At 42.4% G+C, this 23,137-nt stretch overlaps 1 protein-coding gene across 1 annotated transcript; it reads right to left on the bottom strand.

Moving 5' to 3' along the window:
- Positions 1-6,090: 6,090 nt before the first annotated feature.
- Positions 6,091-22,910, bottom strand: LOC308258658 (uncharacterized protein C2orf80; the record flags this gene model as incomplete). Its single annotated transcript, XM_080689336.1, has 7 exons — positions 6,091-6,206; positions 6,492-6,579; positions 15,666-15,737; positions 16,110-16,197; positions 17,861-17,943; positions 20,717-20,798; positions 22,870-22,910. The coding sequence occupies 7 exons, from the start codon at positions 22,908-22,910 to the stop codon at positions 6,091-6,093; spliced, it is 570 nt and encodes a 189-aa protein (XP_080545462.1).
- Between the last annotated feature and the right edge of the window lie 227 nt (positions 22,911-23,137).

Here is a 23,137-nt window from a genome sequence, read left to right as displayed (position 1 = left end):
GACTGCCTGATGAGCTTTCTCCATTGCTGCCAATCTAAAGTGATTTGGAAGCACACTTGGATGTAGAGGGAGACAAGCTGGTCCAGACCTCGGGCTGTCTTTTATTATTCCATCCCATGTGCATGTGGGGAAATGAAATCAAACACCTTTATGTTTCAGCCCCATAGAGGGTGTGGCCAGCTATGGCCAGCGATACGTCCCCAGTGTTATCTGCGGAAATTCTCAGGCAGCACTTAATGCAAACGTGCAGTGGTAAAAGGAGAGACAGCAACAGTCACAAAGAAAAAATGTCCTCTTGTAACGAGCAGAGCCAGACGAAAGAAGACCAAGCAAAGTTGTAGGCTACTTCCCTGGCGGTGTCTGCAAGGACCACGGACGGCCTCCTCCCTCTTTCGCCTCTCTCCTAAGGCTGCAAGTGTGAAGGTAAATCGCGGGAACAACTGTCATCGAGCCCAGTGTAGAAAAGGCTGTGTAGTCTCCTCAGCCACAAGCCCACATGAGACTATACCATTTTCGGTCAACAACCCCCACACATGTTTTTGCACATGCTAATGAGACTGTTCTGCAGAAAGATGGCATGCCCAAACTTTAAGAAAAGTGTAATCTGTACTGACACTTGTTTGATCAAATTGTTATTACAAACCTTCAGAGGCTAAGCCATGTACCTAATTAGCATTTTAGAAAAATACTAAAAGAGTAGAACGTTTTCTGTTCTTAGTAATCATAATATTTTACTGAAATAAAGTTTGTACCTATTTTTCTGTTAATATTTTATTGAAAGGATTTTAAATATTTTTCCATTTGAGGACATAGTAAATGCAATCAATTACAGATTAATTTTTTGGCATTAAAACTGGAAAATTGCCCCCTCCTCCACCACTGCAATATTAAAGGCTACACATTTGTAAAATGTGCTACAAAACCAACCTGCCTGCTGACACAGAAATACCATATACTCTCTGAATTCTCCCAGCCTTCTAGTTATAATGAAGCAGCATAAAATACACAGATTTTCTCTTTTCACCAAGATGAAGTTGTACAATATGCTTCTAACAGGAAAAAAAGCTCAACATAAAAAATAGCATTCAATGTAGTCTGTGTCAAAAGCTATAAAGAAAAATGTACTAGCAAGAGATGCAGTCTCAAGGCGATGTTTCCTGTCTGTTCCCAGAGGTGCTATTATGAGGTTCCACGATACACGTCCAAGTTTCTAAGCGACCTGCAGAGGGAAAGAATGACTTTGGTAAGCCGGGCGTGGTGGCTCATGCTTGTAATCCCAGCATTCGGGAGGCTGAGCCTGGAGGATCACGGTTTGCAGACAGCCTTAGCTACTTAGTGAGGCCCTCTGCAACTCAGTGAGACCCTGTTTCAAAATTAAGAATAAAAAATAGGGCAGGGGGTGTAGCTCGGAGGTCAAATGCCTCTGGGTTCCATTTCCAGACCCGCAAAAAAAAAAAAAAAAAAAAAGAATGACTTTGGTATCCAGTGCATCAATATAACACGAGCACAAACAATCTACTGGAAGTTAAGGTCAAATACCAGATGGGGACTTATTGTCAAATACCAGATGGGGACGTATTGACAACGATGGATTAGATCAATGGAGGCACAAAAGTACTTTCAAGGAACTAGTCTTAAAGGTTTGGAAATCAAGTTATAGTTCTCAAAATGCAGTATGTCATCCCACACTGAATCCCGCGCAGATGCTTAAAAACGACATAATTAGGTCAATTGACAAAATTGCTATGCAGATGGTAGACTAAAGTACCAGTGTTAGATATTCTGAAGTTGATAGCTGTGCTCTGGTTATTTATGAGAATGGCTGTTCTTAGGAAATACCAATTGATGTGTACGGCAGTGAAGTGATAGAGTGTGTATAGCTCCTAATGGCTCAGAAAAGACGATCTACCTGTATCTATACACACACAGGTGAGAGAGAATATAAATCTAATGGAACAAAGCATTAATGATTGATGAATCTAGGCGTGGGTTTTTAAATAATATTCTAGAAACTTTTCTCTAAGCTTGAAACTATTTCCAAGTGAAAACTAACTGAATAATAAGTTATACTTCATCTGACTAATCCTACCCAAAGCAAATAATTGTCAGTTTCTTAGCAGTTCTGGATTGTGCTTAGAATGCATTCATTTGAATTTGGTGTGTATTGCTTTGAATTTAAACTCGTCTTGTTTCCTTCCATGACACTGTGAGTCTTTAGGGGTGGTAATAAAGGGAGCGATTGCATTGTTGCTTGCTATGGTAAGCTTGTTTGCTACGGCCCTTCTCTCAGCCAGTACACATATATGAATTCATTTAGCTCTTGCAACAACCCTATGAGGTAGGTAGTATTACTATCTTACCTTTATAGATAAGAATCTAAAGCGTAGAGAGATTGAGGAACTCACCTATGTTACTCAGTGGGAGCGAGGAGTCAAGAAGCGCGCTGTCTGAGCCCTTTGCTAAGGTCCTGTTCTTTCCAATTTTATTTCCTAATAATGCTCCCCAAACTCACACCCAGGAAATGCTATTGCTCATACTTATCTAAAAGAAATGAGCTACTAATACCAATACAGTAAAAATTAACAAATCTTTAAAATGTGTTTTTGGAATATCAGATTTATTTATTTTTATAACCCCCCCCCCATCTCTTCCTTTATGAAGAAATAGAGTAGCTAGAAATTAAGAAAAAAAATCTAAGCCTGTGCAGGGGTGCTTGCCTGTAATTCCGGCTATTCAGGAACTGAGGCAGGAAGATTGAAAGTTCAAGGTCTGCCTGGGTAACTTAGGGAGACCCTGTCTCAAAATTTAAAAAGTTAAAAATAAGAAACAAAAAGGTCTGACTGTAGGTCAGTGGTAGAGTGCCCGCGTTCCATCCCCTGTACCACCAGAAAAGAAAAATTCTGAATAAGGCATTATTTCATCTTAAGGTTAAAAAAATTGTTCTTCAGCCTAGAGACACAGTATAATATCCATAAACTATAAAGAAAAGGCTAAGATTCCCAAATATATAAAAGAACTTCTTCAAGTAACAAACTATCAAAACATATTTCATCTATATAATAAAAGATTTACTTCTTTAATGTAAACAAAACTCTAATAGACCAACGGAACATACACATATGTATATTTATATGTATATGTGTGGCAAATATTTTAATATGACAAGAAATAGTAGCAGTGATTGTTTGTGAGCAATATGAGAAGAGTGTATAGAAAAGACTTCTTTTACTTTTTTTTTTTTAACGTACTAGAGATGGAACCCAGGGGCATCCTACCTCTGAGCAACACCCTCAGCCCTATTTTTTATTCTTTATTTTGAAACAGGGTCTCACTGAGTTGCAAAGGGCCTCACTAAGTAGCTGAGCCTGTCCGCGAACCATGGTCCTCCTGTCTCAGCCTCCCAAATGCTGGGATTACAAGCGTGCGCCACCTCGCCCGGCTCATTCTTCTACCTTGTGCTTCATATTTTCTGTTTAATTTAAAATGTCTACCTATAAGTATGTATTAGTATTATGATTTTTTAAATTGTTTTAAAAATCCATTACCCAGTAATTGGGAAAAAAAAGTCTCAATTACATAAACAATAAAGCATGGAAGAAAAAAAGAAACACACAAGCCAGGCCTGTTGGCACGCATTTGCAATCCCAGTACTTGGGAGGCTGAGACAGAAGGATCCCAGTTTCAAAACAACAACAACAACAAAATAAATAAAAAGGATTGGAGGTATAATGCCCCTATGTTCAATCACCAGTCACACACACACACACACACACACACACACACACACACCCCACCACCACCACCACAAATTTTCTGTTGTTTGATTCTAAAGAAGGAGCCTTTATGGAAGAGATTTATCTAAAGACTGTTCCTACTGCACAGTAGGCGTTGGTTCCTCTGACACCCTGAATCTTACAAGCAACAACTCGCGGAAATGACTAATCCCTAGAAATGAACCTCTTGATCAGTATAGTCAGGGTAGAGCAGTCACCTAAGGGCCATTCACTTACTGCCAATTCACTAGTCAATAATCGCCAAATTCCCACTGTCTGCAAAGCATTTGATATACATGCCAGAAATTAGAAGGAAATAAGAGATCTGCTGTCATCAAGAAACCAGGCACCATCCGTGGTTGTGGAAGAAGACATACATGACATGAATGATCTTTTCAGAGTAACATACGAACAAGTAATCTTTAGAGCCAAATTCTCACTGCAGAGGGTTCACAACGAGCCTCTGCGGGTCTACGAGTCTCTGTTTCAGAGATCTGTGTTTGCACAATTAAGTTTGTGCTTGTGTATGTGTGCGCGCAACTGGTGTCTGTGTGTGCTGTTTCAGGAATTTTTGCTGCTTTTCCTTGGTCATTTTGTTTTGCTTTCTAAAGCTTGTTGTCTCTAAACTAATATAAAAGATCTCATTCTATTTTAAAAAGTTCTTCAGAAGCAAAGGTATGGTTCTAGACAATCTATATCCTTGAATCTCATTATGGCAAATACCCTTAGAAGAAAACTCAGTATGGCGATAGTTTCTCCGTACCATGATCACTTTCTTTTCAGAATAATGCTTATTAAGGCCCTTTTATGATCAAATAATTCAGGCAGTTCCTAAAAGCAGTTTCTATGACAAAATTACATTTTAAATCAGTCAATAGTTTCCCTATAGAACCTGAATAAATCCTGAGCCCCATGCCGTCCAGTCGATTTAGAGATTCGCATAAAAAATGCACCACACAGCAACCTAACTATAAAGATGTATTTCAAGTGTCAATTTGTGTTCCTCAAAGCAAATTCGGTTTATAACTCGGCGTATCAATTTTCAAAATTCCTTCTCCCTTTCTTACCTTACTTCCAGCTCATCTGAAGTCTCTCATTCAACAGAGCCCTGAAATATCCCAGATAACCATCCTGTACCACTTTGCCTATTCTCTCCTCTCAGCTTTTATGATAGTATCCAGTTTTATCTCTTTAACTTTTTAATTTGGGGGAAGTACTGGGGATTGAACCCAGGGGCACTATACTTCCAAGCTACACCCCCAGCTCTTTTTATTTTTTTATTTTAAAACAAGGTCTCACTGAGTTGCCAAGGATGGCTTCTAACCCACAATCCTCCTGTCTCAGCTAACCAAGTAATGGGATTACAGGTGTGTGCCACCATGCCTGGATATGTGTGTGTGTGTGTGTGTGTGTGTGTGTGTGTGTGTGTGTTTTACTGGGGATTGAACCTAGGGGCATTCTACCTCTGAGCTACATCCCCATCCTTATCTATTCTTTCTTGTACTAGGGATTGAACCTTGAGCCCAGGGGCATTCTACCTCTGAGCTACACCCCTGTCCCTATTTTATTTTTATTTTGAAACAGGGTCTCACTAGGTTGATGAGAGTCTCACTACTTGCTGAGGCTGGTCTCAGACCTGTAATCCTCTTTTCTTAGCCTCCCAAGTACTGGGGTTACAGGCATGTGCCATCTGTGCCACTATGTTTGGCTCTCTCTGACCTTTTAAAAAATTTATTTTCACTCTGTACATTACATTTGAGAACTCAAAGCTGGCAGAAGAACCTGCTTTCTTCTTCCTTTCCCTCCACCCTTGCCCATCTCTAGCCATTCTCTGAAAAATGGGAACTCGGGTGGACAAGGACAGAACAAGGGAGATGCCGAGCAGGAAAAGGTAAAATTCTCAAGAGTGATAAAATTCCCTTTAGTAACACTTGAGATACAAATATTAATATAGACCTCAAAATACTTGATCAACAGAATAGGTAATTAACTTGTATATAATATTTTTCAAACACTGGAAAAATAATTAGTATTTATGTAGGGTTTACTCTGTGCCAAATATTATTTGACCTTTTGACATCTAAAGTTTCTATTAATTGTCCCAACAACCTTGAGAGAGAGGTACCATCTTGCAGAGGAGGAAAGTTCGACGCCGAGGAGTGAAGGAGGCTGCCTGAAGCCACACAGCTGGCTAAATAAAAGGCTCTAGATTCAGACCCAGAGCATCTGACTCAGAAGGCTGGACTTTGAGCCATAATATAATCATAGCTCTCCCAGAACAGCTGGTATTGGGTGGCCCCAACTTATGCTCCTAGACCTACTTGGGCAATGTGGATGAAAAAGCCTCAGGTGACGTCCATTCCGTGGCACTGGCTTCCTTTGGAGCGTTGCCCGTGGCGTGTGTGTTCGCTGCTCCCCTTCTTAACTTGACACCTACAGACACATGTAGTAACCATATATAAAACTTTTTAAAAATTATGTCTGCCCACAATTTTACATCTTTCCCTTCTGGGCCACTTTGATCTCATCACCAGTGGTCTGAGAAATAAGAGTTCCTGATTTGGGTGATGGGGAAAATCAAGTCACACAAAGCTCCTGGTTCTTTTTAATTAAACCAGATGGGCATCTAATCCCCATTGTCATTTTAGCCTTACCTTGTGAGCCCACCTCTTTATTTTACTTAAATGTCTCTAAGCAGATGGAAATAAACAGACTTACTGTGTTTGCGGGCATATTCTGCTGCTTTGGGTGCTGTTAACATGGCAAAAGGGTGCAAGGAGAGCTGGAATGACGGAGTTCGGGAAGCCTGAAAAGGAAACAGTCCTGATTTCAAAAGCGGCATGTGCAGCCGGGTGTGGTGGGGCATGGTTGTAATCCCAGCGTCTGGGGGGCTGAGACAGGAGGATCACTGTTCTACGACAGCATCGGCTACTTAGCGAGGCCCTTTGCAACTCATTGAGACCCTGTTTCAAAATAAAGAATAAAAAATAGGGATGGGAGTGTAGCTTGGAAGTAGAATGCCCCTGGGTCCCTCTCCATTACTGCAAAAACAAAACAACAAAACAACAAAAACTGTTGCATGTGCTGCATGTTGCTAACAGCTGCTAGTTACAGCACTTGGCCAGTCTAACAGACTCAGAGGCAACAGGCATCAATAATCAATCGTCCATCGATGAGTCTCAGGAAATCTGGGGGAACAGGAACTTCATGCACTGCCTTTACTCCCACACTTGGTTCCCATTGCTCACACCCTGCTGCTCTAGACAGTTCCCTTTTCCTGGAAGAACCATTTCCTCCTTTTCTACCTAGAGGCTCCTGTATTTCCTTAGGAAGGGATATCACATATCCCCTTTAAATATCCCTCATCTGTGAACTTAAAGCAGTTTCATAGAACAAGGCCAGCAGGTGTAGCTGGTCATCACATGCACTCTACTGGAGACATCTTCTGGCCAGGACTGTCCCTTCAGTCATTCCTTCACAAGCAGTGAGTGAGCACCTGCCGTAGGCGAGGTCCTTGTTTGCAGAGCTGTGGTTAGTTAGACAAGTGGCATTTCTGCCCTTCTGGGGCTGAGTGAAGAAGGTAAGGAGAGAGAAACAAACTAGGCGGCCAGGGTGATTAGTCACGGGGATAAGTTTAATAAGCACGCTGCATGGGGTGATGGGTAAGGCTGTTATTGGGCAGTCATCACTTCAAACAAAAGGGATAGAAGAAGCTGCTAGAAGGAAGCAGTGTTTCAGCTGATATCACAGGGCAAGCAGCAGCCCACTGCGGAGGAGCTGAAGGGAAGTATCGAAGGAAGCATGAATGGAAAGTCTTTTTGCAAGAAGCTATTTTCCAGACACAGAGGAAGCGAGGGTGTGTGTGTATGTCTGCAGACGAGGCCGAAGAAGGAGGCAGCCCCCAGGTCATGTGGGTTCCTGATAGTCACTGCAGGGAGCTAGACATCCAGTCCAGGTGTAGCGGGAAGCCACTGAAGTTGAGGAGATGGGTCATAACCACCTCGCCAGGGGAAATACTGAATGTCATCTTCACCTTTTATTGGCAAATAATATGGCCAAATATTTATTGAGAGTATCCTTCATATTTAGCATCATAAAGGATTAAGAAGAAGCATAGATCTATAACCTCAAGAAGCACAATATATTCAAGAATATGACCCATGTATATCCATGTTTATAGCAGCACAATTCACCATAGCCAAATCATGGAACCAACCTAGATGTCCATCAACAGATGAACAGATTACAAAATTATAGGCTATACCCACAGTGGAATTCTACTTAGCAATAAAGAACAGAATAATGTCATTTGCAGGAAAATGGATAGACCTGGAGAACATTATGTTAAGTGAAATTAGCCAGTCACAGAGAGTGAAGAGTCTTATGTTTTCTTTCTCATGTGGACAAAAGAGACTTTAGATAATGGAAGAGAAGCTTCAGTGGAGAGATGGAGGGGTACAGGAAAGGAGTGGTGAGAATTAATAAAGGAAACACTCCCACTGGTGTTATGTACATATGGGAACTCAATGCCAATCTTAATATCATGTATGGGAAGGGAAGTGGGGAGAAAGGTGGAAAAAAAATCTCAGCAAGTGCCGTGTGCATATATGTCCCTATCACTCCAAAGTACTTTATTTGAGAAAGAAAGAACAAAAATAAGCAAACAGAAACAATTTTCAAAGTTTGAATAAAGTCTGTACAAGAGGTAACAAAACAAAAAACAAAAACAAAAAGATGACTTCAAACACAGAAAGTACTTAAAAAGATTTATTTCAGCGTGGGGGTTGGCTATGATAACAGGCCCAAGGTCAATGTATACCAGGTACAAGGAACAGGGATTTGGCTTATAGACTGTCTTTTTTTGTTTTGTTTTGTTGCTTTTGTTTCTGTTTCTTGAGATGGAGTCTCACTATGTTGCCCAAGTTGGTCTTGAACTCATGGGCTCAAACATCTTCTGACCTCAGCCCCTCAGTAGCTAGGACCACAGACACCCACTACCATGCCAGGCTCGTGTACATCTCTTGCTGCAGTTCTCTGCACTGAGTGGACGTCTTTGTCCTTTGCTTTCCCTAGCCACAGGGGAAGGCAGAACTTGAGGGCTCTAAGGGTAACTTCCAGCTCAAATGGCCTATGAACCTTCCTGAATCCTGAAAATGTGATGACTCTTGTAAGCCATTAATTTAGCTTACTGTGTGGTTTATATGAAAGCTTATTTTAAAAGTAGGATAAAATTTAATCTAATCCAGAGTTAATCATATTCCCCTTTTACCTATAAAACTATTGACTGATATTTTCACTTTCTCAGTATAAAACAATTATTATAAATATTTCTCAATATATGTGCTTACTGAATATCAAAGCATTTTACCAAACATTTCTTCTAGCTAGAAGGTTGAGGAGGAGAAGATGGGGATGTATAAAGGCATATAGGAAGTTGCCCAGTGAAGGCCTGGAAAGGGGATACATAATTAGGGATGAAAGGCATCAATAGTAATTGTCACCTGCCTTCCAACTAGGACCAGTAACTTAATAAAACATCATTGTGACTTCATGGAGATGGAAGATAGTTTTAGAGCCTGGTTGTCAAACCAACTGAATATAGGCTTACATCAGTCAGATTTGCCAAAGTAATAGTGGGCATGTCTGGAAAGTTAGCTTATATATGTCTAAGAAATTTTGCAAATGTGATTGGATGTTATAAAATTATATATTCTGAAACCTGAAATGTTTATAGAGTAAAGGGGCAAATGAGAAAATTGTTGGCAAATTGAAGACTTGGATGATTTAATCCTACAGTTGTTTGTTCAAAATTTGAGGCTCTGAGCTGCATGTGGTGGTGCATGCCTATAATCCTAGTACTTGGGAGGCTGAGACAGGAGGATCATAGTTTCCAGACCAGCCTCTGCAACTTAGTCTTGGCAACCTAGCAAGACCATGTTTCATAACAAACTATAAAAAGGGATGGGAGTGTAGCCCAGAGGTAGAATGCCCTTTGATTTATTTCCTAGTACCACAAGAAAAATAAAAAAAGAGAAAGAGAGCAAGAATGAGAGGGGGGGCTGTGTTTGAAAAGAGAGAAAAACAAATAACTCAAGAGAAAGCTGTACAAAAGAATTTAACAGGCATCTTATAGGAGAAGAAATGTTGTTAATCAAGAGGCTACAAATAAACATTACAGTGAAATACTATCATATATTTAAAATATTGACAGAACTTTAAAAGTCTAGATATCCCACATCACTGTTAGAATGGATACAATAATTTTGGGAAAAAAATTTGGCTGGAGGTATAACTCAGAGGTAGAATACCCCTAGGTTTTTTGTTTTTTGTTTTTGTGGTTCTAGAGATGGAACCCAGGGGCATTCTACCTCTGAGCTACACCTCCAGCCCTATTTTTTAGTCTTTTTATTTTTGAAACAGGTCTCACTGAGTTGCGAAGGGCCTAAGTAGCTGAGGCTGTCTGTGAACCGCGATTCTATAGTCTCTGCCTCCCGAATGCTGGGATTACAAGCGTGTGCCACCAGGCCCGGCTACCCCTGGGTTTATTTCCCAGTAGTCTCCAACCCCCACCCCCAAAAAGAGAAAAAAAGCATGCAAAATCAAACAATATATTACTAAGTGTTGAAATTATAAAGAAGTAGAAGAGAATAATCTCTTGATATTGTTCCATCTCATATACTTGGTGGATTTGTTTGCATGGTCTTTGTACTTTAAACACATGTGGTAAGTATTAATTTGAACATCATTAATACTGATGCTCTATTGACCGAGCTACCTGGGTATAAACAATTAATGTTGAAAACAGAGCTGTGTGTATGTATGTTTTTTTTATCACATTGAACCTCATCATGATGTATAGTTGCAATGCACAAATAAAATAATTTAAAAATTAAATTCCTCATTATTAAGATCTGCCATTATTGAACCTGTGTTTAAAACATAGATCCCTGTCCTTGTCATGAGACCACATCTTCATCTGGTCTGAGTCAGCATCTTTTAGGAAGACACTTGGCAGACCCACTGGAGGAGGTGTGAGAGCCTGAGGAGGAAGGCTGAGCTGCTCTCGGGAGGAAAGAGGTTGAGCATCCTGAAAAGAGGTGGACTTAGAAATAAAGCGCCAACATGGAAGGCTTCCTGTGCCACCATCATGTACAACCTTCGGACAGCCTAGTGTGGCGTGAGTGTCCTCCTGCCTACTGAGGAATGCCTATGGGCAAATAGGGAGTTGGGGTCAGAGAATAACTTATTGGAGGCCAGACAGCCAGCAAGTGGCGGGGACTGGGCACTGCTGAAGCCAGTGGCTGGGCTGTGGTTAGGAGGAGCCTGAACACCGGCTGTCAGATGCGGAGATGTGGCAATACAAAGGCAGAAGGAAGCGAGGTTCTGGTGGTCTCGGTTCACTCCTCTTGTCTCCAGAGATGCACACACTTTTACTCTCTTCTTCTTTTTCTTTCATTTTCTCTCTATAATGGAGCTGAAGAATACTTTTACCACTTGTTTTCTTGGTTGAAAGAAAATGTATGCATTTTTCTTTGTGTGTGTGTGTGTGTGTGTGTGTGTGTGTGTGTGTGTTTCTGGGGATTGAAACTCAAGGCATTCTAACTCCGTTTTACAGCCCTAGACCTTTTTTTGTTTTGTTTTGAAACAGGGTCTCACTAGGTTGCTGAGAGTCTTGTTAAGTTACTGAAGCTGATCTTGAACCTTGTGAACCCCTGTCCGAGCCTCCCAAGTATCAGGATTACAGGCATTTGCTACCACCCTGGGCCTTTTTCCTTAGTTTAATTGAGTAATTCAGTTTATCCTTATCTGAAGCTAGTTATAAATAATTCTTACTTATATAAGGCCCTTGGTTGAATGTTTTTCTGAGCTCAGAGTCCTTAGAAGAAAAAAGCTCTCTCAGCAAAATAGACTATTAGGCTCAGAGAACAATGTGGTGCCTAGGATGTCTGTCTGTCACCAGGTGGCAGCAAATAGCCCTGGAGAGAGCCGCCCAGCCCCAGCACACTGCTCACATTGTATTCTGTGGCCAGATCCAGCAGCGGAAATTCTACATAATCTGATTAGCATTCAGCAGGGTTTTAAACTCTTGGGGGGGGGGGGGAGAAGGATTTTAGCTGTTGCTTAGGAGACGTCTCATCCAAGAGAATCAAATCAAAGGTCATTCAGATACATGAAGCAATTAAAAAAACCTTTGCCATTCTTTTTTTTTTTTTTAAACAAGTCTGTTTCCCCTTTTTCAAACTACTTTTGTTTTGTAGAAATTATGTTAAATCTCCAAAGTTTGCCTTAAGATAGTCTGACAGTTTGATTTTTGAAAGGCAACATTACCATTGAGGGATCTTGCTGATTCCTTATTCAAGACGTGGAGAAGGCCCCTGGGCAAAGTTAATGTGTAGTTGCAGGAGAAAGGCTGTGCTGGCCTGGCCCTCTGGGTTTGGGGAGGAGCTTGTGGGGCTCACAGGAAAAGATTCTCAGATTCCTGTCTCAGTTCCTGCAGCCATACTCTTTCTGATAGTAAGTCAGCAAAACAAGCAAAGTTTACCATGTGTTAATAATACACATTGGAAGCTTGATTAGTTATTTAATTTCTGGATATTTAAAGCAATACCAGATGTGGTTTTGCCTCCCAGGGGACATTGGGCAGTCTGGAGACAATTTTTTATTGTCAGAAGTGAAGAAAAGCTACTATATCGAATAGGTAGAGACCAGTGATACCGCTAAAGTTCCCCCTATGCACCTGACCGGTCCTAGCCCCAGCCTCCTGCACATGCAACAAAGAGCTACCTGACTCAGGTGTTAAGGAGTCCTGATGGAGAGGAACATAGAAGAAAGCAGAAGCCAACTCCTGGGTACCAGAATCTCAGTCATCGCTGCTATTTTGAGGTTGCCATGTGCCAATCACGAGAGCTTCATTAGTACTGACTTACTAAGTGCTTACAACACCCCTGTTTTCTTCATTCTTTTCCTTCTTTCCTTCTTTCCTTCTTTCCTTCCTTCCTTCCTTCCTTCCTTCCTTCTTTCCTTCCTTTCTTCCTTCTAGTTTTTATAAATGAAATCAAGGCTTATAGAGATTAGAAAATATGCCCAGGAAGACTCAGGCAGCTGTGGCATTAGAATATTAACATTTAAGATTATGCAAATTGATTTTCACTTACAAATTGTGATATAAAGCTGGGTGTGGTGGCACTTGGCTGTAATCCCCATACTTGGGAGGCTGAGACAGGAAGATCACAGATTTGAAACCAGCTTTAGCAACATAGTGAGACTCTCGCAACTTAGGGAGACCCTGTTTCAAAACAGAAAAAAAAAAAGTTGGGAGTATAACTCAGAGGAAGAACACCCTTGGGTTTAATCCCCAGTACAAGGAAGGGAGGCAGGAAGGGAGAGAGGGATGGAGGGAAGGAATGAAGGAAGAAAGGGTCCAGCATGCTGGCTTCCTTGGATAGCCAGGCAAACCATACTGCTTTCTTCTTGCATGCTTTTCCTGCATCTGTTTCTCCTCCAGGCCACCCTCTTCTCCCCCCAGTACATATCCACAAAAACCTGAGCCTCACACCTCTGTGTTTCATCACTATTTTCTCTCCCACATCATCTGGGCTGGGGGCAGGGAAGCCAGGGCAGGCATCAGAAACCTCTGACTGTTTGGTCCCAATTCACATGGCCAGAGGACAAATATGCAAAGTCTTATCCTGAAGGAGATGACACTGAGAAGCCCTTATCTTGGCTGGGTCATCATTCAAGGTTTGCAAACATGAATGTCTGAGTAGCTTTGATGAGTCAAGTTTATGTGATGGAGCTAGAACAGGAAGACACACTGTTTAGAAGGGGGGCAGCCGATCTCCCTCATTCATCCTATCATTCATTCATGCATTCACTCATTCAAGAGCCACGGTTCAGCAACACAGTCCCTATTCTTATAGTGACCAACAATGGTCACTACCCCTAAGCTACACTCCCATTCCTATTTTATTTTAAAACATTTGTGTGTGTGTGTGTGTGTGTGTGTGTGTGTGTGTGTGTGTGTGTGTATGTGTGATGGTAGTACTGGAGACTGAACCAAGAAGCATCTACCTGAGCTATACTCCAGCCCTATTTTTTTATTATTATTATTTTGGAACAGGGTCTTATTAAGTTGCAGAGAGCCTCACTGTGTTGCTGAGGCTGGCTTCAAACCTGAAATCCTCCGTCTCAGCCTTCCAAGTACTGGGATTATAAGCATGTACCACCACTCCCAGTTTATTTTTTAAAAATTGAAACAAGGTCTCACTAAGCTGCAGAAGGCCTTGCTAAATTGATGAGGCTAGTCTCAAACCTGCAAACCTCCTGTCCTAGCTTCCAAAGTACTGGAATTACAGGCATGAACCACCATGCCCAAATGGGCTTCCTTTAAAAAGTAAAGAATAATGCCGGGTGTGGCAGCACATGCTTGTAATCCCAGCGTGTGGGAGGCCGAGACAGGAGGATTGCACAGGTTCGAAGCCAGCCTCAGCTGCTTAGTGAGGCTCTCAGTAACTTAGTGAGACCCTGTTTTCAAATAAAACATGAAATAGGTCTGGGAGTATAGTCCGGAGGTAGAAATCCTCTGGGTTCCACTCCCAGTACCACCAAAAATAAATTAATAATAATAATAATAATAATAATAATAATAAAGTGGAGTCTCTGAGGAGCATCAGGCCCAGGGTGATTTATATCTCAACCAAGGTGAGCCTCGGTATAGGATATAAGATCTACAAGGAAAGTAACCTTGTCTAACTTGCTCTCCATTGGATCCCCCCCACCTGGAGTTTCATATGATGAATGAATGAAAAGGAATGAGCAAAAACCACAGTGAGGGTCAAGAAGGCTCAGACTTCCTCAGTGATCATGGAGACTTAAGACTCAGGACCACAATCAGGTCACGTAGGGATGAAGGTGATCGGAAGGTTTGTTGCAGAATTACAACTCTTGGTAAACAGTGGGCTTTCAAGACCAGGGGGACTGTTGAACTTGACACGATGCCACTGCTCGCAGTATCTCACAGTGTGTCCCTGTGGCTGTAGCCCTGGCCCTGGCCACTGTTACACAACAGGTGTGACCCTGGACTCCAGGCCTGGTGCTCTAGCCCCTTCTGCATCCAGGTGGGAGGCATCTAAAGCCACTGTGAGCAGGTTTGCAGGAGAGTGTCCAATCCCTCCCTCACCTCCCTCCTGCTGCAGGCCCCGCCCCTCCCCCTCTTCCATTTCCTCTTCCCTCTAGTAGAGGTATTTAAAGGTAAAAGGACCCCTGTAGTTCACCTCTAAATACAGTCCACATTTAAGTGCTTACTGAATATTCATACATTCATAAAGGAAGGAAACACTTGAACTGGCTTAAAGATTATGCCACACAGGCTGTCTTTCTAAGGTCAGTATATGGAAGCCCCAAGAGGGAAGGACCTGCCTAGGGCTCTAGTAGTAAAGTCAGAGCCAACCCAGGCTCCTGGACTCCCATGTCCTTGTTTCTATGGCTGATGATTTCCAAGGAGTCTCACAGGAGAGAGATAGGTGGCAGCAGTAAAGGAGGTCCTTTCTTTGACAGTGAAGCTTGGAGATTGGGTCCTAGTTTTAGCTGAGACAGCACATCACGTGAGAGGAGTGTGTGATTTACCAGATCTACATTACAACAGGTGTGAGAGGAAAATATTATTGGGCAGAAACAGCAGAAGCTGGTGCTTTATTCACTGCCCTCTTATACAAAACATGTTGGTTATCACTAAGAAATGTATTATACAGACATAGGTTACTCAAATGTTTTGTACATTTTGATACAAAACTGTTGTTTCATAACTGGTGCTTGGAAACGTAATATAAATGTATAAACTAAATAATCTTTCTCTCAAAATCCCTTATATTGATAACTTTATGTTTTCCTTACCTTGGTAGTACCAGATTTGGCAGAAGAATCGGCCCCATAAATTTTAAAGACTTCTTCAATTGGGATACTGTTCTGTTAAACAACAACAATAAAAAGAAATATAATAATACCAGGGCCCACCTTTTATTCCAAAGCAAGGTTATTATAGCTCCATTATGTCTAGTACTGTGTGTGTAGCAGCACAGACACTAAATAAGCAAGCCCCCGAATAAGTGGGTAGATCAGTTTTCCAGATACCAAATAGTTATGCTTCTCATTCTTATGTTTTCTCTTAAGTAAATGTTTTTGCAATACAGGTTAGAAGTCAAAATCCTTTTATTAGGTCCTAAAAAATAAAACAGTCCTATGAGTAACTACTAAACAAAAGTATTGGTTGGAAAATAACATAAATGCTTGTGGTGGACCTGAAATGCCCATATGCACAAATAGCGCTCTTTCCCTTACCATTAAGATTCCAGCATAAGATGATAAAATCATTGCTTCTCGTTCTCTGTGGTTTGGATATCTGGGTCTACCACGAAGCGGCACGTTCCTAAGGCAGAATATGAGACGGTTTATCTGGGTTCTTCTTGACCCCTGCTAAGGCTGTAAATCTGTAACTAATCTGCAATGGCTGCCTGCTACCTCCTCATTTATAAAATCGGTGTGACCAACCCTACATCAGTGAAATAGGCTCTTTGAATTTTCAGTCTTCTGATAATGGTGATGAAAGTGCCCTCTTTATCCACATTTTTGTAGCTGTCAAACACAGGCTGCTGTGGTGGATGATTTCGGTTTATCTCTGCAGCCTCTTTCCCCTTCTTCTGGTAATGTGCTTGGGGGGAACGGCCCCACCCTGCTAAAGCCTATATGCTTCTTGAGCAACCACACCCCTGGATTCAGAGGATGGAAAACACAGTGCGGACTAGGCTGGTCAGTGCATCCCACCCCCATTCACCCAGGGGAAGGAAGACAAGGAGCAGAGGCTGGGGCTGTAGCTGTTTCTTTCTTTCTTTTTTGTGGGTCTGGGGATGGAACCCAGGGGCATTCGACCTCCACGCTACACCCCTGCCCTATTTTTTATTCTTTATTTTGAAACCGGGTCTCACTGAGTTGCAGAGCCTCACTAAGTAGCTGAGGCTGTCCGTGAACCGAGATCCTCCGGGTCTCAGCCTCCTGAATGCTGGGATTACAAGCGTGCGCCACCACGCCCGGCTGTAGCTGGGTTTTGAATGAAACCATGCCAAGCACGGACCCATCCACAGACCTCTGAGATACAGAGGTAACCTTCCCACCCAACATGCTTAAGGCAGTTCAAATGTAATTTCTGGTTATTATACCCAAACTCTAACTGCTAAACTGCTATATTTATCTGGGGCCAGACATGTGATCTAGGGTCATAGAACAGGAAAAAAAAACAAAAAACAAAAAAAAAAAAAAAAAAAGAAAAAAACCTGGCCTCTGGAGTAGGCTATTTGATCCTGGACTGTTTCTTCCCCGTTCTTGCCAAGTGAGTGAGTCCATCTGGACCCTGCACATGGGGGAAAATGCCAATGATTCTGGAAAGGAAATTATTCTGTGACTCAACCCCTTTCATTCAGGGATTTAGCTGCTTAAATGCTCCAGAAACTGTTCGATAGTCCTTAGGAAAAAGACTTTGGTCTTTACCCACAGAATGGACCATTTAAAAAAAAAAATCACCACATATTTACAATAAAGAAGGGTCATATTTCTTTTTTTTTTTTTTTTTTTGGTGGTACTGGGGTTCCTGGAAGCCCTTCTTCCTCCGGGCTACACTCCCAGACCTATTTTATATTTTTGAAACAGGGTCTCTTACGCCAGCACGGCTGGCTTCGAACCTGCGTGATCCTCCTGTCTCCGCCTCCCAAGCGCGGGGATTACAAGCGTGTGCCACCACGCCCGGCCTAAGAACGGTCATATTTCTTAGGCAAAATATTTGTGCAAGAAAATTTTGTTTCTGACAGAAACCAATGAATAGAAATGCAAACACATAAATACATGTCTGACTTTCTTAAGTCGGCCACCGGGGGAGGGGGGGGGGTTTCTTCAGGTTTCTAGTTGACGGAAGAAAGTCACCCTGCAGTATCTTCAAATCAGAGTGCCTCATGGTAGAATCTTTCGGATCAGCTGGACCATCCTCCACCATTAACCAGAGTCACACATAAAACAACAACAACAAACATATTTCAACTTACACTTCTTCCCCGTGCAGCCAAGTTAAGTCTTCTGAGTGATCCAGCCACTGCAAAGCAAGGCTGATGGCCAAGTCATAGTGAGCCTATAAGTAAGAAGCACAGACCGCAAAGGCGCAGGCATGGACGCCAGCCACAGGATCCTGCTGCCCATGACCGTGGCTGCTAAGCCTGCTCTACTCAGTCCTGTCCAACACCCCAAGAATCATTAGCTTTGTCTAATAATCTGATGTTCAGCCAGAAATACTTCAGGATCTTCAGGCATTAAATTTATCTGACCCTAGAGCAGTTGTGTGGTCCAGATGTGTGTGATCCAGAAAAGAAAGGATCGACTCGTGAAAAGAATAATGAGATGGGTGGGTTCAAATCTAGGTATTGCCAACAGCTCAGAGTATATCCTTCCGTAAGTGACTGATGCTCCCTGGGCCTCAGTTTTCTTAAGTTTTAATATAGAGAAAGGTAAAGGCAGAAAAAGAAAGCCACAGGGAACAATATTGGATGTAAGAAATGCACTTTCAGGGCCTAGCAAAAGTGTGGTGGGAACTCAGAGGGAGGGACTGTTGTGTCTGCCTGAGGAGGGAAGGGCAACCCTGGGAGGCTTGAGAGAGGAGGCTTTCTCAAAGCCAGGGCTTGAAGAATGAGCAGAAACTCTATAGATGGAAGAAGACAACAGGTGGTGGGACCAGCATGAAGGAAAGGCTTTGAGGATAGGCCTGCTGAGGTGATAGGCAGAGCCCCACACGCAGAATGAAGCTGAGGGCCAGTGGAAGGTTCATTCCTATCATAGTGATGATCTTTTCCTGGTAACTTTTAAGAATTTGTCCTTAGGAAGCAGATTTATCACTTATCTATCAACACATAGTTCTCTCCTCCTCATCCCCATACCTAGAAAAGCTAAGGTTGGTCTTGGTTTTATTTATTTTAGATGGGTTCTAAAATTCTAACATTCTCTAAAGAATTAATTATTTCTTCCAGGGACTAGGCTGTGAATCTAAATAAATAAAGAGGAGGAATTGGACGGTGTTCCATGCTGTAACCTAATCCAGCCTGTGATGCCGGGACCAGCTGCACTGATCACTTGTGTGCTAGTTAGAAATGCAAATTCCCCAGCTAAGTGAGGCCCTCAGCAACTTAGTGAGACCTTGTTCCAAAATAAAAAATAAAACAGGGCTGGGGGTGTAGCTCAGTGGCAGAGCACCCTGGATTCTATCCCCAGTACCACCAAAAAAAGGAAAAGAAAGAAAGAAATGCAAATTCTCAGCCTCACCCAAAGCTCTGGAATCAAAATGGCACTGTAATGAGATCTCATTAGCGTTTGAAAAGCACATCTCTAATTTGTTTAACTTCTCTGTTTATTGTGTATACAGAGAAAATTGGGCTTACCTACAAACTTGCCTCCAAGGAGATTAGGGAAAGTCCATGAGCCTTGCTTTAGTCAGAGGGGGAGGGGAGGGGGAGGGGGAGGAGGGGAGGAAGAGGAGGGAGGAGGAAGAGGAGGGAGGAGGAGGAAGGAGGAAGAGGAGGGGGGAGGAGGGGGAGGAGGGAGGAAGAGGGGGAGGAGGGGGAGGAGGGGGAGGAGGGGGAGGAGGGGGAGGAGGGAGAGGAGGGAGGAGGAAGAGGTCCCTTCCTCTTCATTAGTGAAAGGTCAATGGCAGCAGGAGAAATGGGGGGACTATTCATTTCCTTTGGATTTTCTCTTTCTGAGAGTTCTTCCCCAATTTCTGTGATGTGAGCTCTCAGAACCTAACATGATCTGGGTTGTACCATGAGCAACACAAAGGATTTTGGGATTGTCCATGGTTTCCCCCTCCCCACTAATGCAACAGGTACAGAAATGGGTATACCTGAGAACTACATGATAGTTAATTTTGTCAAAACAGTTTTTTTTCTTTTTTGGAACTGGGATGGAACTCAGGGGGATTCTACCTCTGAGTTATACACCTGGTCCTATTTTTTAGCCTTTATATTTTTTGAAACAGCGTCTCACTGAGTTGTTAAGGGCCTCGCTAAGTAGCTGAGACTGTCCAAGAAGCAACTGTGATCCTCTGGTCTCTGCCTCCCAAATGCTGAGATTACAAGCGTGCGCCACTACTCCTGGCCCTTGTCAAAAAGTTTTTAACACCATGAATGCAACATTTTACATCGTACTCATTTGCTTCCTAACCTTTTCTCCACTAGTAGAAATTTTTATTTTCATTTTATTTATTTATTTATTTATTTATTTATTTATTTATTTTGCGGTACGGGGGATGAAACCCAGGGGCATTCTACCTCTGAGCTACACCCCCAGCCCTATTTTTTATTTTATTTATTTATTTATTTATTTTGGTGGTACTGGGGTTCCTGGAAGCCCTTCTACCTCCAGGCTACACTCCCAAACCTATTTTATACTTTTTATTTGAAAACAGGTTCTCGTAAGCCAGCATGGCTGGCTCGAACCTGGGCGATCCTCCTGTCTGCCTCCCAAGCTCGGGGATTACAAGCGTACACCACTACGCCCGGTTTATTCTTTTATTTTGAAACAGGGTCTCACTGAGTTGTAAAGGGCCTCACAAAAGTAGTAGCTGAGGCTGTCCTCGAACCTCCATCCTCCTGTCTCAGCCTCCCAAATGCTGGGATTACAAGCATGTGGCACCACGCCCTGGCTCCCTAATAGAATTTTTTATTTTGTCCTTCTCTTTCTGTTTCTGGTTAGTGGGTCGAAATGACCATATGGACAATCTTAGGGTGAGGAAAAGATGAGGAGATGGAGGGTGCGTGTGGTTATCAGCCTGGTTTACAATATACATTAAATCTTTGTTCCACCCCTCGAATGTACATAGAACAAAATGTGAGTCGCATCAGCATGCCTTTCTTTACCATATCGTCTAGAAAGGTGAGTTGCCTTCTTCCTTTTGGGTCAAATTCATTTTCCCGAAGTCTGATGCCAATATAATCTCCCCTTGAAAGCAAGAAAGCAGCATTGAACCATGGTGGGTGACATGGGGCTCAGTCTGCAGAAAGAAGCTCCCGCCTCCCCCACCAAAATACAACAGAAGGCTCTGAGTTCATATTCCATTTTGATTTGCACTGTAATCCTACAATACTGCAGATTTAAAAGGTCTGATCCTAGTTACCTTCAATTATATTAACCTAAAAATTAAGCTCGTCATTGGAACGGAATTACAGCAATGCAGGAGGTCAAATATCCAGTCACAGAAAAAGATTTTTGCAAGACTGGAATTGAGACCCACTGTTGAAAATAGAAAGATTCCCTTCCTGCCCATGCTAAATTCAGGCAGAATGTCCAAAGCTGATAAATTACAAATATATAAAATGCTATTTATGTAATTTTTTTTTTTTTGCAGTACTGAGGATAGAACCCAGGGGCATTATACTTCTGAGCTACACCCCTAGGCCTATTTTTTATTCTCTGTTTTGAAACAGGGTCTCACTGAGTTAGTTGTAAAGAGCCCCACTTAGTATCTGAGGCTGTCCGAGAACCGCGATCCTCCTGTCTCAACCTCCCGAATCCTGGGATTACAAGCGTGCGCCACCACGCCCGGCTCAGAAATTGGCTTTCTTGATTGTGGTTTATTTTTCATTGTTATATATGGCCTCCAAACACATACATGTAAATATGTGCATCCATGCATAGTTTATTACAGCATTTCTTTCTTGGTACTGGGAAAGGGATGCAGAGACATTCTACATCCGAGCTATACCCCCAGCCCTATTTTTTATTCTTTATTTTGAAATCGGATCTCACTGAGTTGCAATGGGCATCATTAAGTAGCTGAGGCTGTCCTTGGACCATGATCCTCCATTCTCAGCCTTCCAAATGCTGGGTTTGCAAGCGTGCACCAGCATGCTTGGCCTTATTTCAGCATTTGTGTGTGTGTGTGTGTGTGTGTGTGTGTGTGTGTGTGTGTGTATGGGTCTGGGGATGGAGCCCAAGGGCTTTCGACCTCCGAGCTACACTTCCTGCCCTATTTTTTTTTTTAATTCTTTATTTTGAAACAGGGTCTCACTAAGTTGTGGAAGGCCTCTAAAAAGCAGCTGAGGCTGTCCACAAGCCACAATCCTCTGATCTCAGCCTCCCAAACGCTGGGATTACAAGTGTGTGCCACCATGCCCGGCTGCAGCATTTCTTAATGACTTAGTAAGAAATAGTTATTTTAGTAGGCAGAGAAAGACATTTGATGGGGTCTGTGATACGGTCTTTTATTAAAAGAATATTATTGTTGGGTTTATAATATGTATGAAATAGAATATAACATATAACCCTCCTTTACATGGTCTGTGATTTTTCAACATTTGCTAAGTATCAAGTCAAAGAAAAGCTATACAGAAAAGGATAAAATTTCACGGGAAATTTGGTGTTTTCTATGTCCTTTAAGGAAAAGTTCAAAGCCAGGCATGGTGGCAAACACTTGTAATCCCAGGACTTGGGAGGCTGACACAGGAAGATGGTGGTTTGAGGCCAGGCTCAGCAATTTAATGAGACCTTGTTTCAAAATAAAAAATAAAATAGGGCTGAAGTATAGCTCAGAAGTACAATGCCCCTGAGTTCAATCCTCAGTACCTTCCCTTCTTCCACATACAAAGATCAGATGCCCCTCCACAAAAGAGGTGAATTATTTTGTTGATAAGGCTGACAAAAAAAAAAAAAAAAAAAAAAGCAGAGACTAAAACACTGGGCCTTTGGGCACATTTCCCAGGAATCTCTCCTGTATCTTTACCAGCAAGGCCAGCTCCTATCCACACAGGCTGCTCAGGCTGTCTCTGGGATCAGGCTCTGGAATGGGTCTGCTTGTGCTGCGGGCAGCAGCGTCCTCCCGAGAGATTCAGCATCCTGCTTGCCACACAAGTGAGGCCTCCCTGACAGGAGACCAGGCCAGCTCATCTTCAGGCTTTCTCCTCTAGTGCAGGAATCCTTGCTTAGCTTTCCTCCCTGCCAATATTCAGTCCACCTCTGACAACCCATGAACTGCCAAGTGTCATAAAGGAAAGTTATTCTTAATCATACTTACAGCAGCTTTTTAATTTCCTTCTTTACGAGCCTTCTTTCCATGACTAAAAAGCTCATCCAGCCAAGCAGGTATCTGCAGCTTACCCTGCACCTGATATCCTTTGGGAAGACCCAGCTTCTCCGAGCACAGAACTACAACAGCAAATCAGAGAGAATTTGAATTAGGGGATGCTGTCGCTTCAAATATCAGTCATGGAGTCCTAGGTTCTGGAAGGGATCCGAGAGTGCACAGAATTCAGGCTTCTCCTGCTGCAGATTCCAGATCAGAA

Source organism: Muscardinus avellanarius (assembly GCF_963383645.1).
Source record: "Muscardinus avellanarius genome assembly, chromosome: 2".
NCBI classification, from domain to species: Eukaryota; Metazoa; Chordata; class Mammalia; order Rodentia; family Gliridae; genus Muscardinus; species Muscardinus avellanarius.
This window is presented reverse-complemented; position numbering and strand designations above follow the sequence as displayed.